At 37.1% G+C, this 24,811-nt stretch overlaps 1 protein-coding gene across 4 annotated transcripts in view; it reads left to right on the top strand.

Annotated features, from left to right (window-relative positions):
- Positions 1-24,811, top strand: part of LOC106078537 (protein unc-93 homolog A-like) — a 145,558-nt gene that overhangs the window by 40,787 nt on the left and 79,960 nt on the right. For all 4 annotated transcript variants that reach the window (XM_056036268.1, XM_056036267.1, XM_056036266.1 and 1 more), the window contains 2 exons: positions 4,726-4,882; positions 16,336-16,470. In XM_056036268.1, coding sequence (XP_055892243.1) covers positions 4,785-4,882; positions 16,336-16,470 — 233 coding nt within the window. In that variant the 5' untranslated portion in view covers positions 4,726-4,784. The remainder of the gene's footprint in view (positions 1-4,725; positions 4,883-16,335; positions 16,471-24,811) is intronic.

Here is a 24,811-nt window from a genome sequence, read left to right as displayed (position 1 = left end):
GTGAATATTCGTTTGTTATGAATCTCACTGCTCAATTTTGTGTCTGTTCCAGTTTCTTAATGTTTCCTTTGAGTTGAGGGGTCCCAAACAGAGGATTCATATTCTATTATCGGCCTAACCAAGGTTAAATAACATTTTAGTTTTATATTCTTATTTTATTTATAGAAATTTCTTTTAATAAACCCTAATTTTTTTTTTGATTTTTTTATAGTTTCATCAATATAGAGATTCCATGACAGTTTTTCATTTATTATAACACATAGGTATTTTGCGTTTTTAGTCTGTATTAACTGTTGACAATGAATAAGATAAGTGGAATTAATTTGTTTTTGTTTTTTTGGTTACTCTTAATAACTTTGTCAAAAGCCTTGGAAAAATCTCGTAAGATAGCATCTATTTAATCACTATTATCTAAACCTGTTTAAAAGTCATCAATTAGTCCTATTAGTTGTGTTTCAAATGATCTATATTTCCTAAAGTCATGTTGGTTTGGAGTAAGGACATAATGTTTGTCTAAGTGGTTTATGGTGTTACTACATATTATGTGTTCTAGGATTTTACATGTGATGCTGGTAAGTGATACTGGTCTGTAGTTTCCTGGGTCAGATTTTTCTCCTTTTTTAAATAGAGGGGTGGCATTAGCTTCTTTCCAGACCCTTGGTATTCTGGCCTTGTTAAGAGATGCCTGAAAAAGTATTTTGAACACTGGTGCTAGCTCATTGCTTAGTTCTTTGAGTAATCTAGCTGGAATACCATCAGGTCCAGATGCTTTATTTGGTTTGGTGTTGGCTAATAGTTTTTGGATTCCCTTTTCTTGTATTCCTACATCTCCTATGTTGTCTACTTGGTTCAAATTAAGCAATTTGTCTTTGTCTTATGGAAGGCTTGGTTCTTTACGTTTCCTTAGAAATTCAGCGGTTCTCAACCTTTTCTGTTCGGTGACCCCTTTTTACAATCCCCCACTCTGCCGCGACCCCCCCCCCCCCCACCGCACACACACACACCAATAGAAGAACAGACCAAAACAATCCATTTTTTCGATGACCCCTGGCAAATCGTCAGTCGACCCCCAAGGGGGTCGCGACTCACAGGTTGAGAACCCCTGCCTTAGATGGCTTCAGATCATGGATGTTAGCAAATAAATTATTTCTTAAATCCTCAACGTGGACAGGGTGCTCAACGGCGTATTCAAAGATACCACTAATCTTGTAATCTATAAAAATGGCGTATTTGTAAAAGAAAATTGCTTGCATGTTTAATTTTGGCAATTAAACTGTTCGCTTCCAGAAAAAAAATAAAGTAGCCGCTGCATCATAATTTTAAAGATCTAAGATTCTTCTTCTTATTGTTCGTTCTTATTTTACATTTCGGAGGGTTCAGATCAGACATCCTATATCTGAGATGAACGGCGCAGTGGTTTCCAGATCAGACAGTTCTCCGTATAGTTTTTGTTCAATAGGAGGGTTTTGGGGCCAGAATCTTGTATGGGCCTCTGGATAAATTAGATCTAAGATTGATGTCGGCCATTTTTGTACCTTTTCTAGTTCTAGCATTCTAAACGTTATGGACGGGCGGACGGACGGACAGACAGACCACACAAAACTAAGAGCGCTAATCGGCAACCGCTAAAAAAAAAAAAAAAAGCAGAATCTGTGATTAATTTCATTATGAAAATCCCGAATACTTTCTGATAATTACTTTACCACAATATCCCATTCACATTCTTTTTTGTTTTGTTTTTCTGAGCTTAGCATCCCCTACCGCAGCGGTTCTCAACCTTTTATGCTCGGCGACCCCTTCTTACAATCCCCCACTTAGCCGCGACCCCCCCCCCCCCACCCTCAGACACACACACAGCAATAGAAGAATAGACAATAACAATACATTTTTTCAATGGTCTTTGGCGACCCCTGGCAAATCGTCAATCGACCTCCAAAGGGGTCGCGACCAACAGGTTGAGAATCCCTGCCCTACCGCTTTATGGTCAGCTTTACAACATCCCCACATTTTGGACTCGCGTACGACTCTATGTTAAAACACTCTCTAATTTCCGCATCGCGTTCTAATGCACTAATCAAGGGAGATAACATCTCCGTTCATTGAATTCTTACCGCTCGGCGTTCTGATCACAGAGACAAAAGTGAATGACTGGAAATAAACTAAACTCTAGACTGACAAGAGCTCTCAACGTCATTGATTCGATCTGTCCTACATTCTGAAAATAGTTTATTTATGATGCGTCTTATTTTCTGGACGTGACGGATTAGATCTGATTTCCCTTTGAAACAACTAGCAATCAGTAACAAGAAAGATGGCGGAGCTGTTATATGTCCATTAACCCATTTAGAATCGCGCATGTGTCTGCTGTTTGGTAAGCGATAGATCATTTCTGATTTACTTTCAGGACAAATATAATACTATCCCCTGCTGGTATGGTAGTTACATATTTTAGACATAAATGAATAGCAGCACCAGGGACCAAGTTTTGAAGAGAGAAAGTAGTGAATTAAAATGCTACGAAAATAAAGGACTGCGCCGACCGAGGCTCGAACCTGTGACCCTGGAAACGACAACACGGCCTAGCGATAACGCACTAAGCGAACTTAACTTCTAGACCATCGGAATGTGCAAAAAAAACATTCTTCTGGTCCAGAGTCGTTTCGCCCGTATGCAAGTTACCACCCCAGTGGCTCAAGGGCATCGACTAAACAGACTAGTTTAAAAGTATCGTTTATCACTCAAACACGGCTTGAAGAGTTTTTCCATAAAAGATGCCTTTCCAAAAGATGCACGATCCATAAAGACAATCTGGCACCCGTTCAACCATTGTTACATCGGATCTGGAAGAGGAGGTCCAAATAAAGTCCTAATTCATAATCATAAAGCACTGGTTGTTTGTGAGTGCTAGGTGTGGGTACTGTGAAGGTGGTTCGTGTTAGCACTTATATAGTTATTGTTACAGTAATATGGCTGAGGTGGACAGTTGTAGTTGTATCTTACACACATGTTTTGACCAATAAAATGATAATATCTAAAGTTATTCAAATTTTGTTTTAAAACGGGGCTTTTGTATGAAATTCGGTTTGCATATCTATCTAACTATCTATTTATCTATCTATCCATCCATCAATCCATCCACCAATCCATCCATCCGTCCATCAATTCATCCATCCATCCATCTATCTATCTATCTATCTATCTATCTATCTATCTATCTATCTATCTATCCATCCATCCATCCATCAATTCATCAATTCATCCATCCATCCATCCATCTATCAATCCATCCATCCATCCATCCATCAATTCATCCATCCATCCATCAATTCATCCATCCATCCATCCATCCATCCATCCATCCATCCATACATCCATCTATCTATCTATCTATCTATCTATCTATCTATCTATCTATCTATCTATCTATCTATCCATCCATCCATCCATCCATCCATCAATCCATCAATTCATCCATCCATCCATCCATCCATCCATCCATCCATCCATCTTTCTATCTATCTATCTATCTATTTTGTTTTTCATATATACACAAAAAAAATACAGAACATAAAATTATAGTACAATGACAATCAACACATAAAAACAATTACAATATAACAATAAGACGAGCACAAATTAATAACACAAAACTAATAAAGAGTCCAATTCCATACATCTGCCAGAGACGTCATACTTCTTTTCCAATTAGTTCTTTCTTAGTAAGAGATCGAAAGACTTCCGGTCTGTGATTTTTTTTTTAAAAAAAGGCGCCAGACACGAGACGAAGGCAAAGTGAAAACAAACAGACGGCTGACATTAGGTCACTTCTGCAATGGCTGAGAGACTAACCACAGACCTGAAGTACTCATTGCCCGAGGAGTGGGGGAATTAATGAACTATAGAAAGTCAATACATCGATAAATCAATTGCCGAGTGTGTGTGTGTGTGGGGGGGGGGGTCTAAGCGATGTCTGTTTGTACAAACACACACGTTGGATGTCAATGTCACTCTCTGTGTGGGACATTCATCCCTTTGTCTGTATCGGTCTGTCATCTTCTCTTTCTCTTTCTTTCTTTCTCTCTATCTTTGTCCCTCTTTCTTTATTATTTACTTTCTCTTTTTTGGCTCTCTCTCTCTCTCTCTCTCTGTAACATTTTATGTCGCTCTTCTTCTGTTACTTACTTTCTCTCTTTTTCTTCTCTCTTTTCCCTTCTCTCTTTTTCTTCTCTCTTTTTCCTTCTCTCTTTTTCTTCTCTCTATGTCTCTCTTTCTGTCTCTGTCAGTGTCACTTTGTCTCTCTTTTTACTTCTCTCTTTTTCTTCTCTCTTTTTCCTTCTCTCTCTCTGTCTCTGTCAGTGTCACTTTGTCCCTCTTTCTTCTCTCGGTCATTTTCCTTCTCTCTATCTCTCTTTCTCCGTCTCTCTCTGAGTCTGCTTTCGTGTCTCTCCCTGTCTCTCTGTTGAAACGGAGACAGACAGAAAAAAAGAGACAACAGTCTCCGCTTCTGTCTGTTTGTCTCTCTATCTCTCTTGCTGTCTCTCTCTATCTCTCTCTGATTCTCTATTTTTCTCTATCCCTCTGTTTCTCTCTTTCTCTCCGAATCTCTCTCTCACTTTCTCTCACTCTCAGACACACTTAGATCTACTTTCTAATTTTCTTTCTATCTTAAACAAAAAAGTAACAAAAAAAAATCTAATTGTCTTCTTTCATTAATTATCTTTTCAGGAGTTAGCTTCCCTTGCCAACTTCACTGATTGCAGATCCGAGCAAAAAGAAAAAGAAAGATGGAGCTAGTGGGCGAAGAAGAAGAGGAACCGGAAGCAAAGCCGAACCGGAAGCGCGTCAACTTTCGAAAGGAGATGCTCCGCTACCAAAGCTTAAGGTTAGAGTCTAATTATATATGTCAGTTATTCCCACATACTGTTGTAGTCAATGTATTCTATTTAAAGCCTTTCTTTATATGTCAGTGATTCGTTTATTATTTCTTAAAGTAACTTAACCGTAGCGATAAGTCTATTTTTAAAGGAGCAAAGAGCTAAACATTCTCTAGACATGTTACACTTTTTCTCCAACAGACTCTCGCTCTTTAACAGGAGGCATTCAAAACTCAATAAACTATTTTCTCTTTTCAATCAACATATCAACAAATAAAAAAAAATGAAACATTATTTTTTTAACAAATAAAACATGAAAGTACTTATATTCAAAAAGACGATACCTTCTTTATACAGATTACTTTTCCTTTAATAACTAATGAATGCTATATCATCGCAGCTGGTGCCAGATATTAACCTCGCACCATTTCCAGCCCAAGACCCCTAGAAAAAAATCCTGGTTAAGTGACTTTATAATATTCTAATGATATGCCTTGATATCTGGACGTTAGCAAAAGGTTCCTGAACATTAATTTATTAAACTCTTGAATGAATAGGGCACATAGGAATAGGGCCTACAAGCGGAAATACTCGAAGATATTCAAGATGAACATTTTCCAGCACTCTAGCCAAATTTAAATTATGTATGTTTTATACTTTGAAAATTTATAACGGTCAAACTAGAGTTTTCTGACTGTGGCCAACGAGGTAGTAATTCTTGCCCAACGCTATACATAAACTTTCGAATTTCTAGGAACATTGTTAGACACGTTTTCGAGAACAGTGTCTATCCACCCAGGAATTTTTCCCCACCCACCCATTCCGAATATGCGACTAGAATAGAGGTATTGTAGAAATTAATTCCTTCTTTCTGAAGCTGATGGCGGTTCTTAATTTCTCATTCTGTTTCTTTGCAATTCTTTGCTTATGGAAGGAGTCTTTACAATGAGCTTTGCACAATCGCGTTCTTCGGTTGGCAGTCCAGTTCATGATTTCTACATATGCCGGTGCGCTGATTGTTTATCTACGTCTATGTAGCTGTTTAACTGAATACAAAGAAACTGTTGAGCCGAGTCCCGGAATTTCCGCTGAAAACTTGTTCAAAGTTAATTTTAAGATTATTGTATTTTGAAAATTTATAACGAACCAGAGGTTTCACATAAGTGATCAGTTAAGTAGAATTTTTTTTTCTAAAAGATATACATAAAATGTCGGCTCTCTGAAAACATCGTTTGATTCTTTTGTTTAAATCTGAGTCCACCCAGTGTCCGAACTCCCATGGAAAGTTTGCAAGCTACTAAGAAGAGAAGTAAAACAGATATACTTAAATAAAGGCGTTACTTTTACAGTGGCGTTAACAAACTTAATGTAGGCTCGGGGCGCTGGGATAACATAACAGACATAGTTACAAGAATTAAAATGACGAATTTATCTAAACAATTATGAATAGATAGGTCTTAATGTTCTGCTGGAATGTAGCGAAGCTAGTTGTCTATCTGAGATCAATGGGAAATGAGTTCCAAACTTTTAGTCAGTTCATTGTAATGGCCCGCTCTTTTTTTTTAGGATAAGACGCGATACAAAAGTATAGAGTCCTTTAAGAACAGAGCTCTCTGGAAGACTTTAATTTGAGCCATTTCTTTGTAGACACATTTCATCTAAGAATTATTTTTTTTTAATTTAAAGAATTTTAATTGACGAGCTTTATTTAAAGAGATTTTCTGAAACATTTATGACTTAATAAAATTTAGGGAGCGCGGTGGCTGAGTGTTAAACCACGTGGCTCCCGAACCATTGAGTCTCGGGTTCAAATTACGCTGATGACATGGATTTAGAAGGTGTGTATTTTTAGGGCGCTCCTGAGTCCACCCCACTCTAATGGGTACCTGAAATTTACTGTGGAAACGTAAAGCTGGCTAAATGAGACCCTAATGTGGACCACAGAAACAGACATCATCCGCCCCTGTAGTCCGCAAGGACTTAAAGGGACACGTTTTTTTTTTTTTTTTACAAATAAAATTTGGCTGAGAATGGTAGAGATTTTGTAAATACTTTTGCATTGTACAATTTTTGGACGTTTCCACAAAGTCTTAGCCCGTTCTTCGTCTAAGGAACCTGTGCAAATGTTTTCATAAGCATTGAGTAAAATCTATGTTGAGCTGTCTAACAAGAGAATTTTATTCCAAACAACTTGCTGGGATTGAATACCTTGTAGTTATAATATAGCTTTCAAGCTTTAACAGTTTGCCCAATTCTTCTGTTCCTCTGTAGAATATAATAATTATAAGCTTATAATAATAATAATAATCTATTATCCGTAAGAAATTTGTCTTACTATTTGTGCATTACACCAAACAAAACATTGAAACTATTAAAAAAATTTACATTTACACCAGACTCACTCACAATTTACATGTAAATTATATCAGATTGTTTCTATTTAATGAAAAAAGTCAAGAATTTTCTTTTAAGGGGAATAGGGAAATTGTGTTAATTAATACAAATAAAAAAATAGAAACTAAAAATTTCTGGTGAAAACTATGAACTTTTTAGCATTACATTCGAGCTTTTTTTGCATCTTAGGTGTAAACTTGAAGTTGCGCCATTTTAGGCTCTAGATTGTAGCATTGTTTGTATAAATTGTAGCAATTTAGTTATGTACATCTAGCACTATAGTTATAGTTTGCAATGAATCACTCTTTCACCCTAATGAATTTACTTCAACAACATTATTAAATTAATAGCATTATGTTCCACTTTTAAAATACAAATACAAAAAAAATAAATTTAAAAAGGAATAAACACTATACAGCTGCCAAGTTACATGAATTTAAAAAATCAATAGAGTGTAGCGATTATTTCTTTAATACCTGGTTTTAGATATTATTTCACAGAAGTTATGTGCTACTTTATTTTTGTGAGCACTTTTGAATTTTAGTATGTAACGTTACCGAATTAAGACTTTCTTTACAAATTTTATTTTATTGGTAGAAAATTGTTGGTATAAATACATTCTGAAAAGGATACATTTGATTCAACGTTCGATCACTGAAATTATGCAAAATTTTCTAACCTATCTTTTTCGGTCAAATATTTTTTATGCTAGTGATATTGTTCACCCCTTTTCTTTGCTACATAGAACATCCATGCGGAAATAGGCCGCAATTAATTTATTACTTATTGTTTTAAGTAATAGTTAGTACTTATTAAATAAAAATTGTTAAAATAAAAAGCCCAAAAGAGAGTCAAGAAAAGAGAGGAGAACAAAGATATAAATAGCTCGGCAACTCATGTCACAGGCGAGAACTTGGGTATCTTCAAAAAAAATACGAATAAAAAAATCAATTAGTGTTCACATCATCAGTGACATCTACTTGTTTACTTATTAATTCTGGGTAGCTTCCAACATGCCGTGTGTGCCTCCTAAAGGAGGGTCGTTCTTTGCACTCTAACTTGTTGTGCTTCAAAAGCAAGAAAAAAAAATACATTTAAAAAACAAAAAATAATTACATTATACAATTTAAAATATAATAATATAAGTAAAGTAAAGTAAAGTTCCCCTTTCAGACCTTGTGGTCTATAGGGCAGATGATGTAAAGGTCATCTGTTTCTGTGGCCTACGGTTAACTAGGGTGTCATGTGGCCAGCACAACGACCAACCGCCTTTACTTTTCCCTAACTAATGTCAGGTACCCTTTAGAGCTGGGTGGACTCAGAGGCGCCAGAAGATCCCGAAATTAAAAATTCCAGTCTTCACCAGGATTCGAACCCCGGTCCCCGGTTCGGAAGCCAAGCGCTTTACCGCTCGGCCACCGTACATATATATATATATATATATACATAAAAAATAAATACAAAATATGAAATGACGAACCCGTGATTGTGCAATGTACAATGTGTGTGTATGTGTACAATGTGTGTTTATGTGTACAATGTGTGTGTATGTGTACAATGTGTGTGTATGTGTACAATGTGTGTGTATGTGTACAATGTGTGTATGTGTACAATGTGTGTGTATGTGTACATTGTGTGTGTATGTGTACAATGTGTGTGTATGTGTACATTGTGTGTGTATGTGTACATTGTGTGTGTATGTGTACATTGTGTGTGTATGTGTACAATGTGTGTGTATGTGTACATTGTGTGTGTATGTGTACAATGTGTGTGTATGTGTACAATGTGTGTGTATGTGTACATTGTGTGTGTATGTGTACATTGTGTGTGTATGTGTACAATGTGTGTGTATGTGTACATTGTTAAGTTCTATAATAACGTGTCCATGTTGTCAAAAAAATCTAAACCTTTTCTTTTGACGACCCATGATCAACATGTGTCCCGCTTACGGACACCAAATATCTGGTCACTCTCGTTTCTGGTTAGATGGCGTGTAGACTTGCAGTCTTGACAAAGAACTTTGAGAAACCGTATGGCTGGACAATGGCATTGTGAACAATATACAATGTCAAGAAAGTCAGAAACCTCAGTGTTTCTAGACAGTGTTTCATACACACAAATGAACAGGCGCCTGAGCTGGTCTTTCAAGTGTTTCCTCGGGGCACCTCTGTTACTCAGATCACCTTTCATCTCACCAAAAAAGATTGCCTTTAAAATAAATACTACACAGCATTAGAAGAGTTTGTATATAAGCGTTAACAGATATGTTTCTTCAGCATTTGTAGACATTAATTTAAAAAAAAAGCAACAGACTATTGGACGTGAGAATGCATTTCATATAAAATTTAACAGCTAGGGAGCCAAATTACAAATTTATCCTTTATATTTATTGAAATGTGTGCTATGGTCCAATTTCTTGTGTGGGTATGTTAGGGTGGGGTATTTGAGAGAAGGCTCCTACCCTGCATTTAGATGATTAGCAAAAACACAGTTTACCTTGAGTCGAGATTCGAACTCGAGTCTCCTTGATAGATAACCAAGCGGGTAACCCTCAGCCACCCAGCACTCTTTAAGTGCCATATTTAGACTTGAAAAGGCCCTAAACTAGTTGAGATAAGGGGCCCTTTAGAAGTACGGATATTTTATGTCAGGGCTAAATATTTCTTGGGGGTCCTGAATTTAATGAGGATGACTATACTCGATGATGATGATGATGATAATGACAAGAATGTTGAAGATGATAAGGATGATAAGATGATGATGATGATTATGAGATGATGACCATTTATTTGAAATCAATATTGTCTTTGGAATGGTCTCTTCTTGAATCCTTTCAGATCATTGAAAACAAAATTGACTTACTGGTTTACAAGTGGAAAATCGGATTACTACTCACAAATCAGATTAAAGTCTGAGTAAAATAAATACCCAGAAACAGTGAGGCGGTGTTCCACTTTCCTAAATTGCATCCAGACATCACATGACCTATGTCGAAGAAACGAGGAAAGATCCAAAGACCTCAGCCAAACCAAACCTAGCGCACTGGTCCCAAAACACATTTTCAGCATTTTCTCAAAACCAATCTGAAAATGATTTACTGTCAACAGCCTTTTTTATATATATATTATACGAATCAAAGAGACTTATCTTTATCTGAGATTGTGAGCTCCAGAAGAAATCGATCTCTCAGAAATTCACTGCACGAAATTTAAAAAAAAACTATAAGAGAAATAGACGAGATTCATTTTTCTTTTCGTAAATTGTCAATTTCGAATCCTTCCAAAAAATGTAAAGTTACTGCTTTAGTTCTTTCTCCCAAAACCTGTTAAAAAACAATCGTGTCTTGAAGTGACCGAAGTTTGATTTAGAATATTGTAAGGCAAAGCTGACGCTCGGAGAAGATCTAGATCTAGATTTAGAATTACCCATATCCGCAGCTAGTGAACTGTGTGTGACATTAAAGACAGGGTTTACTCTAATGACATTAGTATACATTTATTGGTAAGAATTTGAAAATTAAATTAGAGAGTGTGTCTTTCCGAGTTATTTCGCATTTCTGAACAAATAACATACACCTTAATTTACAATGCTCATTTGTTGTCACATGGTATGATCACGTGATATGGTGACGTAATATATAATATAAGATATGATAAGATAAGATAAGATATGATATGATAAGATAAGATAAGATAAGATAAAATAGGTCTCGTCTTATAGTCACAACTTAGGATCACATGATATGATTACACGATATGATCAGGGTCTAGTCATATTGTCACTTGCTATGATCACATGATAGGGTCTAGTCATATTGTCACTTGCTATGATCACATGATAGGGTCTAGTCATATTGTCACATGATATTTTTCATCCCGTTATTCTGGAGTCGTCTAACGACAATGCCGCTTATTTTAGCATTATTCACAACCGATCTCTAACCTCTTCCCACCGTCACCATAGAAACACACACACACACCCACTCCATAACACACGTGACATTATCACATGATAGGGTCTACATAGTTAAAATTAAAGTAGATATCACCTCTTTCTGTTTGCGTGAACGAATTTGAGCACGTTATTTCTCCCACACCCATTCTGGGATCAAGCTGAAACTTTCCACAAACCTAGATCGTCTATTCGCGAAGTTTAAACTTAGTGGATATTTTCATCCAAGGCGGATAACTATAACCAATTTTTTTTTAGGTATATCCGGTGTACAGAAAAAAACAAGCTTTGTGTTTTAATACCTAAAAGTTTTTTTCCAGTTCTGAATCCATCCATCCATCCCAGTGGCGCTACAGCCCATGGAAGGCTCTGGCCTGCTTTAACACATCCTTCCATTCAGATCTCTCCTGGGCCTTTCGTCTCCACGCCCTAACCCCAAGCTGCTTCAGATCTGCTTCCACGTCATCTATCCATCGCATTCGGGGTCTGCCTTTGGGTCGCCTGCCTTTTGGTTTTTGCCTGTATACGATTTTCGCCCCCCTGTTGTCTGACATTCTTTCAAGGTGACCTGCCCAACGTGGTCTGTTCTTTTTTTTTATTTCGTTCACTATTGGTGGGTCTTCATACAATTGATATAACTCATGGTTAGTGCGTGTCCTCCACCCTGTTTCATCCTGTATGGCACCATAGATTTTCCTAAGGATTTTTCTTTCCCAAGTGTTAAGTACATTTTCAGATGTCTTTGTCAGTGTCCAGGTCTCACTTCCATACATTGCTGCTGGTCTTATTATAGTTTTGTATATTCTGAACGCCTTGGGAAATCTAATGTCTCATTATTATTTTACTTCTAACACAAAAGAAATGTTTTAAGTATTTCATTGGCCACAGCGATCTTAGCGTCCTTGACCTTGTTTAGCTTAGCCATTGGTCTATAAAAGAAAAATGTTCCCCTTGACCCTGCCATCGATGTAAAGGTCATGTGTTTATGTGGCCCCACGGTTAACGAGGGTGTCATGTAGCCAGCACAACGGTCAACCGCCTTTACTTTCCCCCAACTAATGTTAGGCACCCATTAGATCCCGGAATTTAAAAAATCCAACTCTTCACCAGAATTCGAACCAGGGACCTCGGTTCGGAAGCCAAGCGCTCCACTGCTCAGCCACCACGCATCCCAGCCATTGATTATGTCTCCCAATTTTTACGTTTTCTAACGAAAGTTCATTTACATTACATCTCCCCAACATTTCTTCATACTCCTTTGTCTTTGAAAAAAGCTAATGTCAAAATTCCAACTCTAAGATGTTGAGAAAAGCAAAAAAAGCGAGGAACTACTATAAAAGACAGGCACCAAGATATATAAATATTTAGCTTCAAAAAGAAGAAGTCGAAATCATAATAAAGAAGAAAGCCAATGTAAAACTCCCAACTCTTAAGATGTTGAAGAATAAAAGCAAAGAAATACAGTAAAAAATATACATCAAGATTTATAAATATTTTCTCATCAACAAGTAAAAAGGCGAAAGCAAATTTTCACGAAAAGTCAATCCAATGCTTGATCGAGGTAAACAACTTTGATTTTTTTTTTCTATTTCAATTTCTGTTTAGACTTCACATTAGCCTCGACTGGGCGGTGACAGCCCTTGGGTGGTCGCTGAAGGAATTCTCAAATAGGACCCAAAATAATAGTTTGAAGTGCCCCACGTCAAGTTGCCCAGGGGGCTCCCCGTGAAAGAGCCCGAGTTTGTGTTTTCAATTTCACCATCAACTTCGCATCTCCGAGCCCATGTTTACGCACCAGCGGCCATTGCTCTTAACAAAATCAGCCAGAGATGAGAGAGGGAAAGGGGGGGGGGTCTGGTTGAGGGGCGTTAGAAGTGGAGGCAGTCTCGTCTTGACATTTAACTCTTCATGACGCTTTTACTGTCTCAAGTCCGTGAGTTGAGCTAAGGCTGCGACGAAATGCGTCGCTAATGGAGTGGAACTTTCAGCGATTGTCTGTGTGTATAAATATATATCTGCGTGTGTGTGTATACTAATGTATTTATGTGTGTGTGAGAGTATTTGTAAGAAGGTGTGTGGGCTTATGCCCCTGAGCGTATGTGTCCCTGAAGCTTTCTGGTGTCATCGTTTTTTGTAGTGCAGCCTTGGGGGTGTGGGGGGGGGGTGCAATAAAACAACAAGCAAAACATACACAAATCTTTTTTAAAAACAAAGCTTATGTAAGAGGAAGAACCGCCAAATTTCTAGCATAGCTCTCAATACTGTGAGATTTATTTTTTTTTCTACATAAAACAAGATTAAAAGGGAATTACCTCTAGTTAATTAATTATTTGGTTAATATTTTTATTGATTTATTGATTGTTAACGACTACACTCACGCGAAATTTTAAAATGATTCGAGAAATTGAAGTGGGAGAAAAAAAAAACGCGTACAAAAAGTGATAAGGGGAATAACTCTATATAAACAGTCATATATCTTAATAAGTAGCATTTATTTCCCTTGCTCGACAGCTTACAAAATAATTCATTTCCAACAACTAATTAATCAATTTGTTACATTTCCTCATTAATTCATGTTTTGTTTAAGTGCAATAATTAATTGTGTAAACTTTTAACTTGATCCGAGAAGAGATGTGGGAGTACCAGACAGACAGACAGACATTCAGACAGAGTTGATATAAGCTTTGTAAGAAGAGGTGGTCCGCGATTGGAAAAGTTGTCGTAATAGTGACTGCTGCCACCACTTGTTTCCCGCCGTGTTAGAAGTAATATTGAAAGTTGAATTCTAGAACTACCTCTTTTTTCTTTGTCTCCCTTGTCTGAACAGGGGACGCAATTCACTTTTCTTTTGCAACGACAGGGGCAACGCACGGAGCATAAGTGGTCATCTAGCTGGGTTTTAGTTGGGAATAGTGTAAACCATGTGGGGAAGTGACCATCTTATGCAGTGAAAGTACGCAATTAATTGCATCAAAATGTATTTAGCTAAGGTAGTGGGGACTTTTTTTGTTTCAAACGTAAGCACTGTTGCCATTTTTTTTTAATTTTTTTTTGCAAATCTCATGCCGTCTTTTCCAAATAAACCTTTACATTGTAACCTTACCTCCACATCTCAACAGAAATCAACGTTTCTATAATCTAATAGAAACAACACTTAAGGCTGGAGTCTTGGCTTATAAATGCAATAGCCAATGCTTATTCTATATTTAACGACCATAGAGTTATGGCTCCCTTGACTACAAATGTCACTTGTTCAACTTGGTAAACGCGTGTTACGTAACATGCCTCCTATCAGCTTGCAAGTTCGTATGGGATCAAAAGGTCACTGTATGGAAACTAGACGGTGATTTCTAAAACGGCTCTAAAGATTTTCCTAGAAATTCGACAGTTTATGTATATATATCTTTGGGAAAAAAAATACTATCAGGTTGGTCACACAATGAAAACTCTGGTTTGACTGTTATATTTTTTTTTTCAAAATATAATGATCTTAAAATTAAATTTGGCTATGTCTCTAACACGGCTCAGTGGGAACTCTACCCAAATGTTTCATCATATTTATGAATAGTTGAATACATGGACTTTTTACGTAGAAATAATTATCTGGACTGTCAATAGAGAAACAATGGTGTAGCTATGGACTTTGGTGACCCGGGGAAGGCTTGGCTTTTTTTAGTGGTCTCTGCGTTTTGACATTCCCCATCATGACATAAGATGGTGTACTTAAACAATATATGTCTAAATTCTTATTGGCACAGTAAAATTGACAAAAAAAAATCATTAAGGCTCTTTTAATGAATAATACCGTTTATTGGCGAGATAATGCACTAGTGACAAATGTCAATTCATATCGCTTCACGTAGTGCTTTCTGTGCAGCAAAGACATCTATAACAACATCTAGATCAGTGATGCCCAAAGTACGGCCCGCGGCCAGATCCGGCCCGCGATGTAGTTCCATCCGGCCCGCCGAAACGTCGGCACAAAAAGTAGAAAATCCTCCCCCCCCTTTTAAAGAAGTTTTAAATATATCTTTACCTTCGTTAGGGCCCTCACTTTTTCTATGATGAATTGGTATCATGACCTTTAACGAGAGTGCGATTATGAGTTTATGAAATGGAACTGTGAATGTAGAATCTACCAGGAAAAGTGAATGGATCTTTTTGTGGAACATGATAATAAGCCAACATATTTGTTTTGTAAAGAAAGTCTGGCTGTTTCAAACAAAAAAAACAACATGTATAGCGACATTATAAAACAAATATGAAGGCCTTCTTGGTTTGAGCCGCGTCTTAAAGATTGGTTAAACTACGCCTAGAGATTGGAGGACCGATATTTGCCAAAAAGAGACAAGAAAATAAGTAGGTGGTAAAGGTAGCTACAATGTTGCTCACATTTGAAGTAGAGAAATCAAACCATTTTAAGACGCGTAAAAAATGATAAGACTTTAACTATCCCATTAATTAATGTAGGTTCTAAATTCAATAGTTTCAAATAGTTTCAGGTGAATTTCGGTTTCATTTTTCGTATCTTTTTGTTGATGTGGCCCGCGACACGCGTTTCGAAAGTTAAAATGGCCCGCAGGTACAATAAGGTTGAGCATCACTGTAGAATCTAGATCAATACTGTCTAGTATTTTATGACTCCACGTGAATAGCAAGATTATATGGCAGTGGCGTAATATTTAATATTTAATGTAAAAAAAAATAATTTAGGGTATTAATTTGGGGGACCCTCAAGTTGGGGCCCGGAGGGGGGGGGGATTTTCGAATTGGGACACCCCTCTACCCCACCACAGCTACGCCACTGTAGAAGAGCTTAATTACGTAGAGCTCACTGGTAAGACTCATTGCATGAATGAAACGTGACAAGATTGACATGGAATGAAAATTAATTGACCATTCATTATATTAATGAAGGATGAATTTTTGTTGTTACATGATTACTGATACGGTGAAGTTTTGACTGGGTTTTTAAAGCTAGTGCTGGGTATTTCCTAACACCTCTAGGACTATTGTTTCCTCCCGGACAAAAATCATCTGAACGAGTTTACTGATACAGTGAAGTTTTGACTGGGTTTTTAAAGCTAGTCTAGGACTATTATTTTGTCTCTGACAGAAATCACCTGAACGAGTCTCAGTTCCTGGCGGCAGAAGAAGACGACCTGGAGGACAAGGACAACAACATCTGGAGAAACTTTGTCTCACAATGTTCAGCTACATTCCTGGCAGTGTTTGCAGTCATCCCTTCAAGGTAACACCATTTCAACATCTTATCTTATCAGTTACTGTACCTTTTCGATGTCTTATCTTATCTCATATTATCAGTTACTGTACCTTTTCGATGTCTTATCTTATCTTATCTTATCAGTTATTGTACCTTTTCGATGTCTTATCTTATCTTATCTTATCAGTTACTGTACCTTTTCGATGTCTTATCTTATCTTATATTATCAGTTACTGTACCTTTTCGATGTCTTATCTTATCTTATCTTATCAGTTATTGTACCTTTTCGATGTCTTATCTTATCTTATATTATCAGTTACTGTACCTTTTCGATGTCTTATCTTATCTTATATTATCAGTTACTGTACCTTTTCGATGTCTTATCTTATCTTATATTATCAGTTACTGTACCTTTTCGATGTCTTATCTTATCTTATATTATCAGTTACTGTACCTTTTCGATGTCTTATCTTATCTTATATTATCAGTTACTGTACCTTTTCGATGTCTTATCTTATCTTATATTATCAGTTACTGTACCTTTTCAATGTCTTATCTTATCTTATCAGTTACTGTGCCTTTTCTCCTTTTCATCATCTTATCTTATATTATTACTTACTGTAAATAAAAACCGTAACCTTCCATTCTGGCATTGCAGCCAGAGGCACGGGGTATAAACCTCTATCTGCTATGAGGCATAACCTGCCAGCATAACGTTGAACAGATCCCCATTAGGGTTGAGTGGACTCAGTGGACTCAGGGCAGTCCTAAAAATCCAGTCTCTCAGAGATTTGAACTCAAAACTCCTCTGTTTGGAATCCTAGCTTAGAATATTAAAACACGTCGCTTTGACATTGGTTTCATATCATTAGTAATAACGGCAATGTCTTTGATTCACAAGATTAAGGATGAGTGCAGTGTTTCACCTGTCTCAAGAAAATTCAGTTGTAACCTGCCTATTTTTCCATAACTTATGCTGACAAAGCCGTTGTCCGCCTGGAAATCTGATGTATTGCTTCAGTTAACGTTGTTACCTTTTTTTTAGTAGTTCGTCCTTTGAACAGATTGGTTACTGAAATATATGCCTAGTGTATTGGGGTCAACTTTTTATATAGTGAAATATAAATACTCGTAGTTTAGTTCTGTGGCACATTATGATTTTTTTTCCTTATGTCATCATCATCATCAAACTCCATTAGAGTGAGGGCTTGAGAGGCTCAAATCCTCTCTTGCAAAAGCCCCGGACAGAAACCCTGCTGATTTCCTTATGTAATCTCTTATGAAACTAAACAGGCCAACCCTAAATATACACTCACTGTCACAGGTTGGACATAAAAAATCACCAGACGCAGCATCACTTTCACCCTTCTTTCTACTTTTGGTGTGAACACCATCCACAATCCAGGACCCTTCCTTTAGGCTCGATTTCCATGTGGATCTATCCAGTGCTCCTGTCTCCCAACTGTTGGTGTCATTTCTGAAGATCTTCCATTGCATGCATCAGTATACCTTAAAAATGGGTGACCAGCGGCTCTCCTGTCTTCTATAGATCCCAATACAAAATATCTTGTTGGAGTCGACCTTGTCGTCTTATGAACATGACCTAGCCAGCAAGGGCAACCACTGCTGATAAGAGCGCAATTATTATAGTCAATTACTATGTCCCTTTTACATACAAAATAAACTTCTAATGTGTGGTAGTTATACATATAGCAGCCAAATTGTAACAGACTATAAAACAGCGTAGATCTTTAACCCCTTCCCCCCCCCCCCCCAAGACGTGACAGAACATATTTAACTGTGATACTCCGATCTTCTGCTAAAGAAGGGGAAATAACCGAATTAAGTACTCGGCCGGAAGTAATCCCATCCCAAGAAGCTGCTACCAAAATACTTTGACCTAAATCATTACCGACCTGGTGTCTCAACAGCGTTCACCTCCCGTCAAGTGCTGGGTCACCGTGCACTCATCATCATCTCTTAAAGCCCCTACTTCACATTTCTATTAAGGACTCACTCGCACTTGGCACGTTACCATGGCAACCATTCAAACTATTACTCAACACCATATTGCGACGAACCCCCCCCCCTCCCTTTTTACGGGCAATAGCTTTAAGCGGTTCAGGAGAAGAAAGAGCAAGATAAAGATGGCAGACCCTTTCTATTATGCGCGCAGTATGGCGAGCTTAATTCCTTTTCCCTTCATGTCCTCACGACCACATTAGTGAAACTATCTATCTAACCTGACCTGGAGGCTTTAGACATCTAACCTGACCTGGAGGCTTTAGACATCTAACCTGATCTGGAGGCTTTAGACATCAAACCTGACCTGGAGGCTTTAGACATCTAACCTGACCTGGAGGCTATGGACATCTAACCTGACCTGGAGGCTTTAGACATCTAAACTGACCTGGAGGCTATGGACATCTAACCTGACCTGGAGGCTTTGGACATCTAACCTGACCTGGAGGCTTTGGACATCTAACCTGACCTGGAGGCTTTGGACATCTAACCTGACCTGGAGGCTTTGGACATCTAACCTGACCTGGAGGCTTGAGACATCAAAACTGATATGATAACTGTTGTATCTCGTAGGATCTACAAATCTTTATATCTAAAACTGACTTTGTGACATTTATGTGTACTCTAGTTTGACCGTTATCACTTTTGAAGAAAAATTTAAAGAATCTAAATTTTGCTAGAGATTTAGGTCTAGGTCTATATCTAGCATCGGTTTTGAAATTACTATCGCTTTCGGAGATTCCCAAATGCAAGCTTCTCTTCTCTTCTCTTATATATTACAGACGTTACTTCCGCGCGTTAATCACTGACTTAAACTCTGCTAAGTCTTTGGTTTTCTTGGCTGATTCAGGCTACCCGTTCTATTCTCTAGAGGCACTATTGAAGAAGGAGCACTAGTACGAATATTGTTAAACGTATAAGATCTATACATTAGCTTAACCAGAATTCTTTCTCATCTATATCACTCCTGTACACAACTTTAACAGTAATAGTTCATTTGTTTTTTTAATTGATTTCATTGATTTTTAAGAGGGAAACAATAATTTGCATAAAGGAGTTATTGTCTCTAAAAAGATTTTAAATGTTTTTCTTGGTTTGCATTACCTCTATTCAATTGGAAACTTCGTGGAAACTTCAAAAACCTAAAACCTGGTGGGAGGACACGAATCTCAAAAACGGCTCTAACGATTTTCCTAGAAATTTGACAGTTGCTGTATATCGTTGGGAACATAATTTATAGCTTGTCGGCCAGACTTGGAAAACTCTGGTTTGACCGTTATAATTTTTTAAACTAAAAAAAAAAAAAAGAAATTTAAATTTGGCTAGAGAACGAGAAAATATTTATCTTATCTTATAAAATACAAACGCTACTTCAAAAAAGATGATTACATCTTACTCGTCATGCATTCAGTCATGCATATTAACCAACGACTTAAATTCTGCCAAGTCACGGGTTTTCCTGGCTAGCTCAGGCAACCCATTCCATGCTCTAATAGCACTAGGGAAGAAGGAGTATTTGTACAAATTTGTCCTAGCATATGGGACGAGGAATGTGCCTTTATCTTTGTGTCTTTCAGAGTATTTTATTAGATTTTGTTTTTGTATTTGAAGATTATGGTTCAGTGTTTTATGTATAATTGCTACTTTACTTTTGAGTCTTCTGTCCTGAAGGCTTTCTAAATTTAGTGATTTTACTAAAGGTGTTACTCTAGTCAAATGTGAATATTCGTTTGTTATGAATCTCACTGCTCGATTTTGTGTCTGTTCCAGTTTCTTAATGTTTTCTTGAGTTGAGGGGGTCCCAAATAGAGTATGCATATTATATTATTGACTTATCGAAGTTATTATAATTTAGGAAACCGGTTTATAATAAGTTCGCCATCACTGGTTTCTATAGGCTGCAGTCTAAAAATCCAAATTTAAAAAAAAAATGTTTTCCAGCAATTTCTTTCTTGTGTCTTTCATTCTCTGTATAAACATATTTTGTTTTTATTAGCTAGAAATGTCCGAATGGTGCTAAAAGCACAGAGCGCTTTTTTTTTTTTTACAAAGCGTTTTTCCTGGAGAGCGAATGATATTGATTGTGCAATAACTTTGTATGATGATTGAGTCTGACAATCATGTTAATGGTGAGTGATTGTGTGGGCTAATTGAAATAATGCGTCATCGGGGATGAGGGGGGGGGGCGTGGGGTGTTGACAATGACACATTGAAAGAGATGGCACCTGCTTGGGATCTTCCATTATCCCTGTTTTAAAGATACGCATTTCCCTTTGTCTTGACAGAAATCGATGATCTACACAAGAGGTCGAAGGTTTAAATCCACCTGTCTTTACTTTCTGGTTTTCGCTTGACATCTTCTTCTTGATGGCTTTGTTGTTGATAATGATGTTGATATTGTTTTTGTTTGATATTGTTTTGTTTTTTATTGTTGTTGCTGTTTTGTTTTTTTGTTGTTGGCTTTTTTGTGTGTAAAGGTTTCAAGTGTTTCGGCTGTACCTTCAGAGTTGAAGATACTCTACATTCTAGTCCAAACCTTCAGCTAGACGACGGGGAATGGAAGCGGGCAGGGTTTGAACCCGGAACCGTCAAGACGACCGAAAGACAGTCCAGAGCGCATACCGCACGACTTGGCAGACATTGTTGTAGATGTTGTTGTTGATAATATGGACTAAATGATTAAAAAGAGAAGGAGTCTTAATGATTAAAAAATAGATTAAATGATTAAAATGTAGAGAATAAATAATTTAAAAAGAGATTAAATGATTCAAAAATAGAGATAAATGGTGAAAGAGAGATACACTAAATAATTAGAGAGAGAGAGAGAGACTAAATGTTTTAAAAGAGAGAGCGAGATTAAATGATTAGAAATAGAGAGAGAGAGAGAGAGAGAGGGGCTAAAGGATAATAAGAGAGACTAAATGATTAAACACAAAAAGAGAAAATAAATAATTAAAATGAGAGAGAGATTACATGATTAAATAGATCGAGAAAGATTACATAGTTAAAGAGAGAAAGGGAAAGAGAAAGAGACTACATGACCAGAAAGAGAAAGAGAGAGGGAGAATTTTTAGATGTCTTAAAAATAATATTAAAAATATTTTTAGATTGTACTATTGCTACTTGTTAGTTCAAGATCCAAACAGATCCAAATCAGCACATATCAATGATATCTTCGTTTCGTTTTGCCTCTAGGCACATAGTTCCATATTTTGATCATTAGTTTTTTGTTGCACTTTTAATATAATACACTCAGTGGACATGTCTTTAACAAGTTTCTTTCTATAGGGATATTATGTTCAGACATTTGCTTTTTTTACATTTTTTAAATTATTTTGTTGTTTTGTTTCATTTAAATTCAAAGAAACACTATTTAATTACACACTTTAAATCTCATTTGTTGACCAAATCTTTCTGTCAAATCAATGGTCAGATGGTCATTTTGCTTATGCACCACCATTTTATTTTTCTACATGCTTCTAGAATTATTATTTTTCACCAAGATTTATTTAAAAGTACCAACGTTCTCTATACATTTTTTTAAATCTTGAGACATAAATCTTTTAAATTATGAAATTTAATAAACTCCTAAAGTAATATTAACTCTTTCACTCCTAACTATCGATACCAGCGTTGATTCCACCAGAATGTGGTAAATAATTACGGAGAGAAAGAGTTAATGATGATTAACATATTAAACAGCTTGGGAATAATAAACATTTTCTACCTATTGCGTTCTTTCACGCCTGTTGACTATTTTGTACTTCGAATGTCTTTTAGTAAATGCAGTTTTAGTAGATAGACATAGTCCTCTACCTTTTTTTTAAATAGTTAAAAATAGATCCCTAACCCTAAACCTCAAACCTTATGACTAAATCACAAGGTCCTCAGAGCTCGCAAAAGACCTTCCTTCGGGGAACAGCACCAGGAAGAAGAAGAGGAGGAAGACAGAGAAAGCGATTCGAAGAAAGCATTAAAAAATGGACACGCCGGTCATTGAAAGAAATTCTATACAAGGAAAAGGACAGAAAGGAATGGAGAAAGCCGGTTGACGGATCTTGTGTGGTGCACCAACGGTTCATCGGGATAGGCGCAGGTGGTGGTGAACTCCCAAAACAAGATTTATGCAGATGAACACACAGGTTGTGAAATAATAAAACATGGTCTACCTACTGTATCCCTTCACGCCTGTTCACTATTTTACACTTACTATGTCTAACACTATATGTAGTTTTAGCAGATAGACATAGTCTTCTAATATCTTTGAAAATAAGATAAGATAAGATAATTTTTATTGATCCAATCAAATGGAAATTCAGTTTGACTACAATTGACAACCTCAGCGTAACTACTGTACAATAACAATATAGATTCAAATACGAACAATATTCACACACGAAAACACATACACACTCACAACCATCGCTTTATGAATTAGACTTCTATGTACTTCTCGATGACGACAGATGATCTTGTAACACTCTGACTGAAAGTGGGATGAAGGAGTTTTTAAATCTTTCTGTTTTAGTCCTAATGGAAAGGAGACGACCACTTCGTTCAGATCTTACGTAACAGTGGTTTAATGGGTACAGGTTCTATATGTAGAAATAGGTGCTTCGATTGCTGAAATTTTCAATAGTTCGATCAAATCTTACACTGCGACCAGGTATTGTGGCTATTTAATCATCCGCTCTATCGCATCTTCAAATAGACAAGACGTGGGTCACTTCTGTCCACGGATGGAACTGAAAGCTACCCAGAACTCGCGTGTTCCTCACCCAGTCCGACTAAATCAACGCTGCTGGTTGACTAGTGAACTTGAAAATGATGAAGTCGTATGACTGTAGTCAGTCAAGGAACCTCTCTGAGGGTTGTGTCTGTTCTATTTTCTGTTGTTTTTGTTCCCATATTGTTGATATTGCTCTTGTGTAATCACAGCAAATTTCTAATATAGATCAATAAACTAGTTCTAGTCTTGGTAATGACTTTTTTCATAAAACAATTTTAAAAAATCGGAAATCCTCAAACTCTAACGAAACCAAGTTTTTCACTTCCACTCAGAAGTTTAATAAAAAAAAAAGTTCTCCTTTCGGACCTTGCGATGTATAAGGCAGATAATGTAAAGGTCATCTATTTCTATGGCTGACGGTTAACGCACAATGACCAACCGCCTTTAATTTCCCTTAACTAATGTCAGGTATCCGTTTGAGCTGGATGGATTCAGAAAATCACAAAAATTCCAGGAATTAAAAATCTCAGTCTTCACCAAGATTCGAACCCTTTCGGTTAGGAAGCCAAGCGCTTTGCCTCACTCCCCAAGTTTAAGATTAAAAATAAGTTAAATTAAAAAAAAAACAGCAAGAATAATTTCAGAGACCAGTCTAACTAGGAAGTAATCATTACTGTCGAGTCAATCTGTTGTTTGGTGTTTATTCATTGACCACTCAGCCATCACTCAATAGTTAGCCGCTGCTTTATTCATACGGCTGCTTGGTTGTGTGACATGTCTTTTGCAATGTCTTCACAATGCTCCCGAGTTCGAATCCTGCCCACTGCCATTCCCTGCCGTCCTGCAGGGATTCTAGACTATCAAGTGATATTTTTGGTCCTAAGGAACGACTTAACCATACGTAACTAAACACACGTACAATTTTCACACACAAGGAGCAAGTAACTAAATAAAATCCAATCTCTCATTTAACATGTAAAAAAAACAAACAAGGTTACAAAGACAGTTTGTGTGGAAACACAAACTCAAAATCGGCCCCCGAAGTGGTCCACCCAGGCAGGCTTCAATATTTTCAGAAAGAACATCCGAATACAATTATATCAAAGACAAATGACAGATAAGAATGGAGAAAGAAGGTTGACAGATCTTGTGTAGTGCCCCAATGGTCCCGCAGATCAACGGATAGGTGAAAGTGAATGTAAAGTTAGATGTGAACCTGGCCTAACTAGTTCTTCTTTCAGACATTGTGGTCTATAGGGCAGATGATGTAAAGTTCATCTTTTTTTTGTGGCCTACGGTTAGCGAGGGTGTCATGTAGCCAGCACAATGACCACCCGCCTTTGATTTTCCCCAACTAATGTCAGGTACCCATTAGAGCTGGGTGGACTCAGAGGCGCCCAAGGATCCCGAAGTTGAAAATCCCAGTCTTCACTAGGATTCGAACCCGGGACCCAGGTTCGGAAGTCATGCGCTTTACCACTCAGCTACCGCGACATCCCTGGCCTAAATGATTGCTGTAATTGTTTTGAAAAGGGTCAATCTTTTTTTTTTTTTTTTTTTAAAAAAAGGAAACTTCAGAATTTGCGCTATTCAATTTTAGCTTTATCATCATAGGAA

The sequence above is a fragment of the Biomphalaria glabrata genome, chromosome 7 (genome assembly GCF_947242115.1).
Source record: "Biomphalaria glabrata chromosome 7, xgBioGlab47.1, whole genome shotgun sequence".
Lineage (NCBI taxonomy): Eukaryota > Metazoa > Mollusca > Gastropoda > Planorbidae > Biomphalaria > Biomphalaria glabrata.
This window is presented reverse-complemented; position numbering and strand designations above follow the sequence as displayed.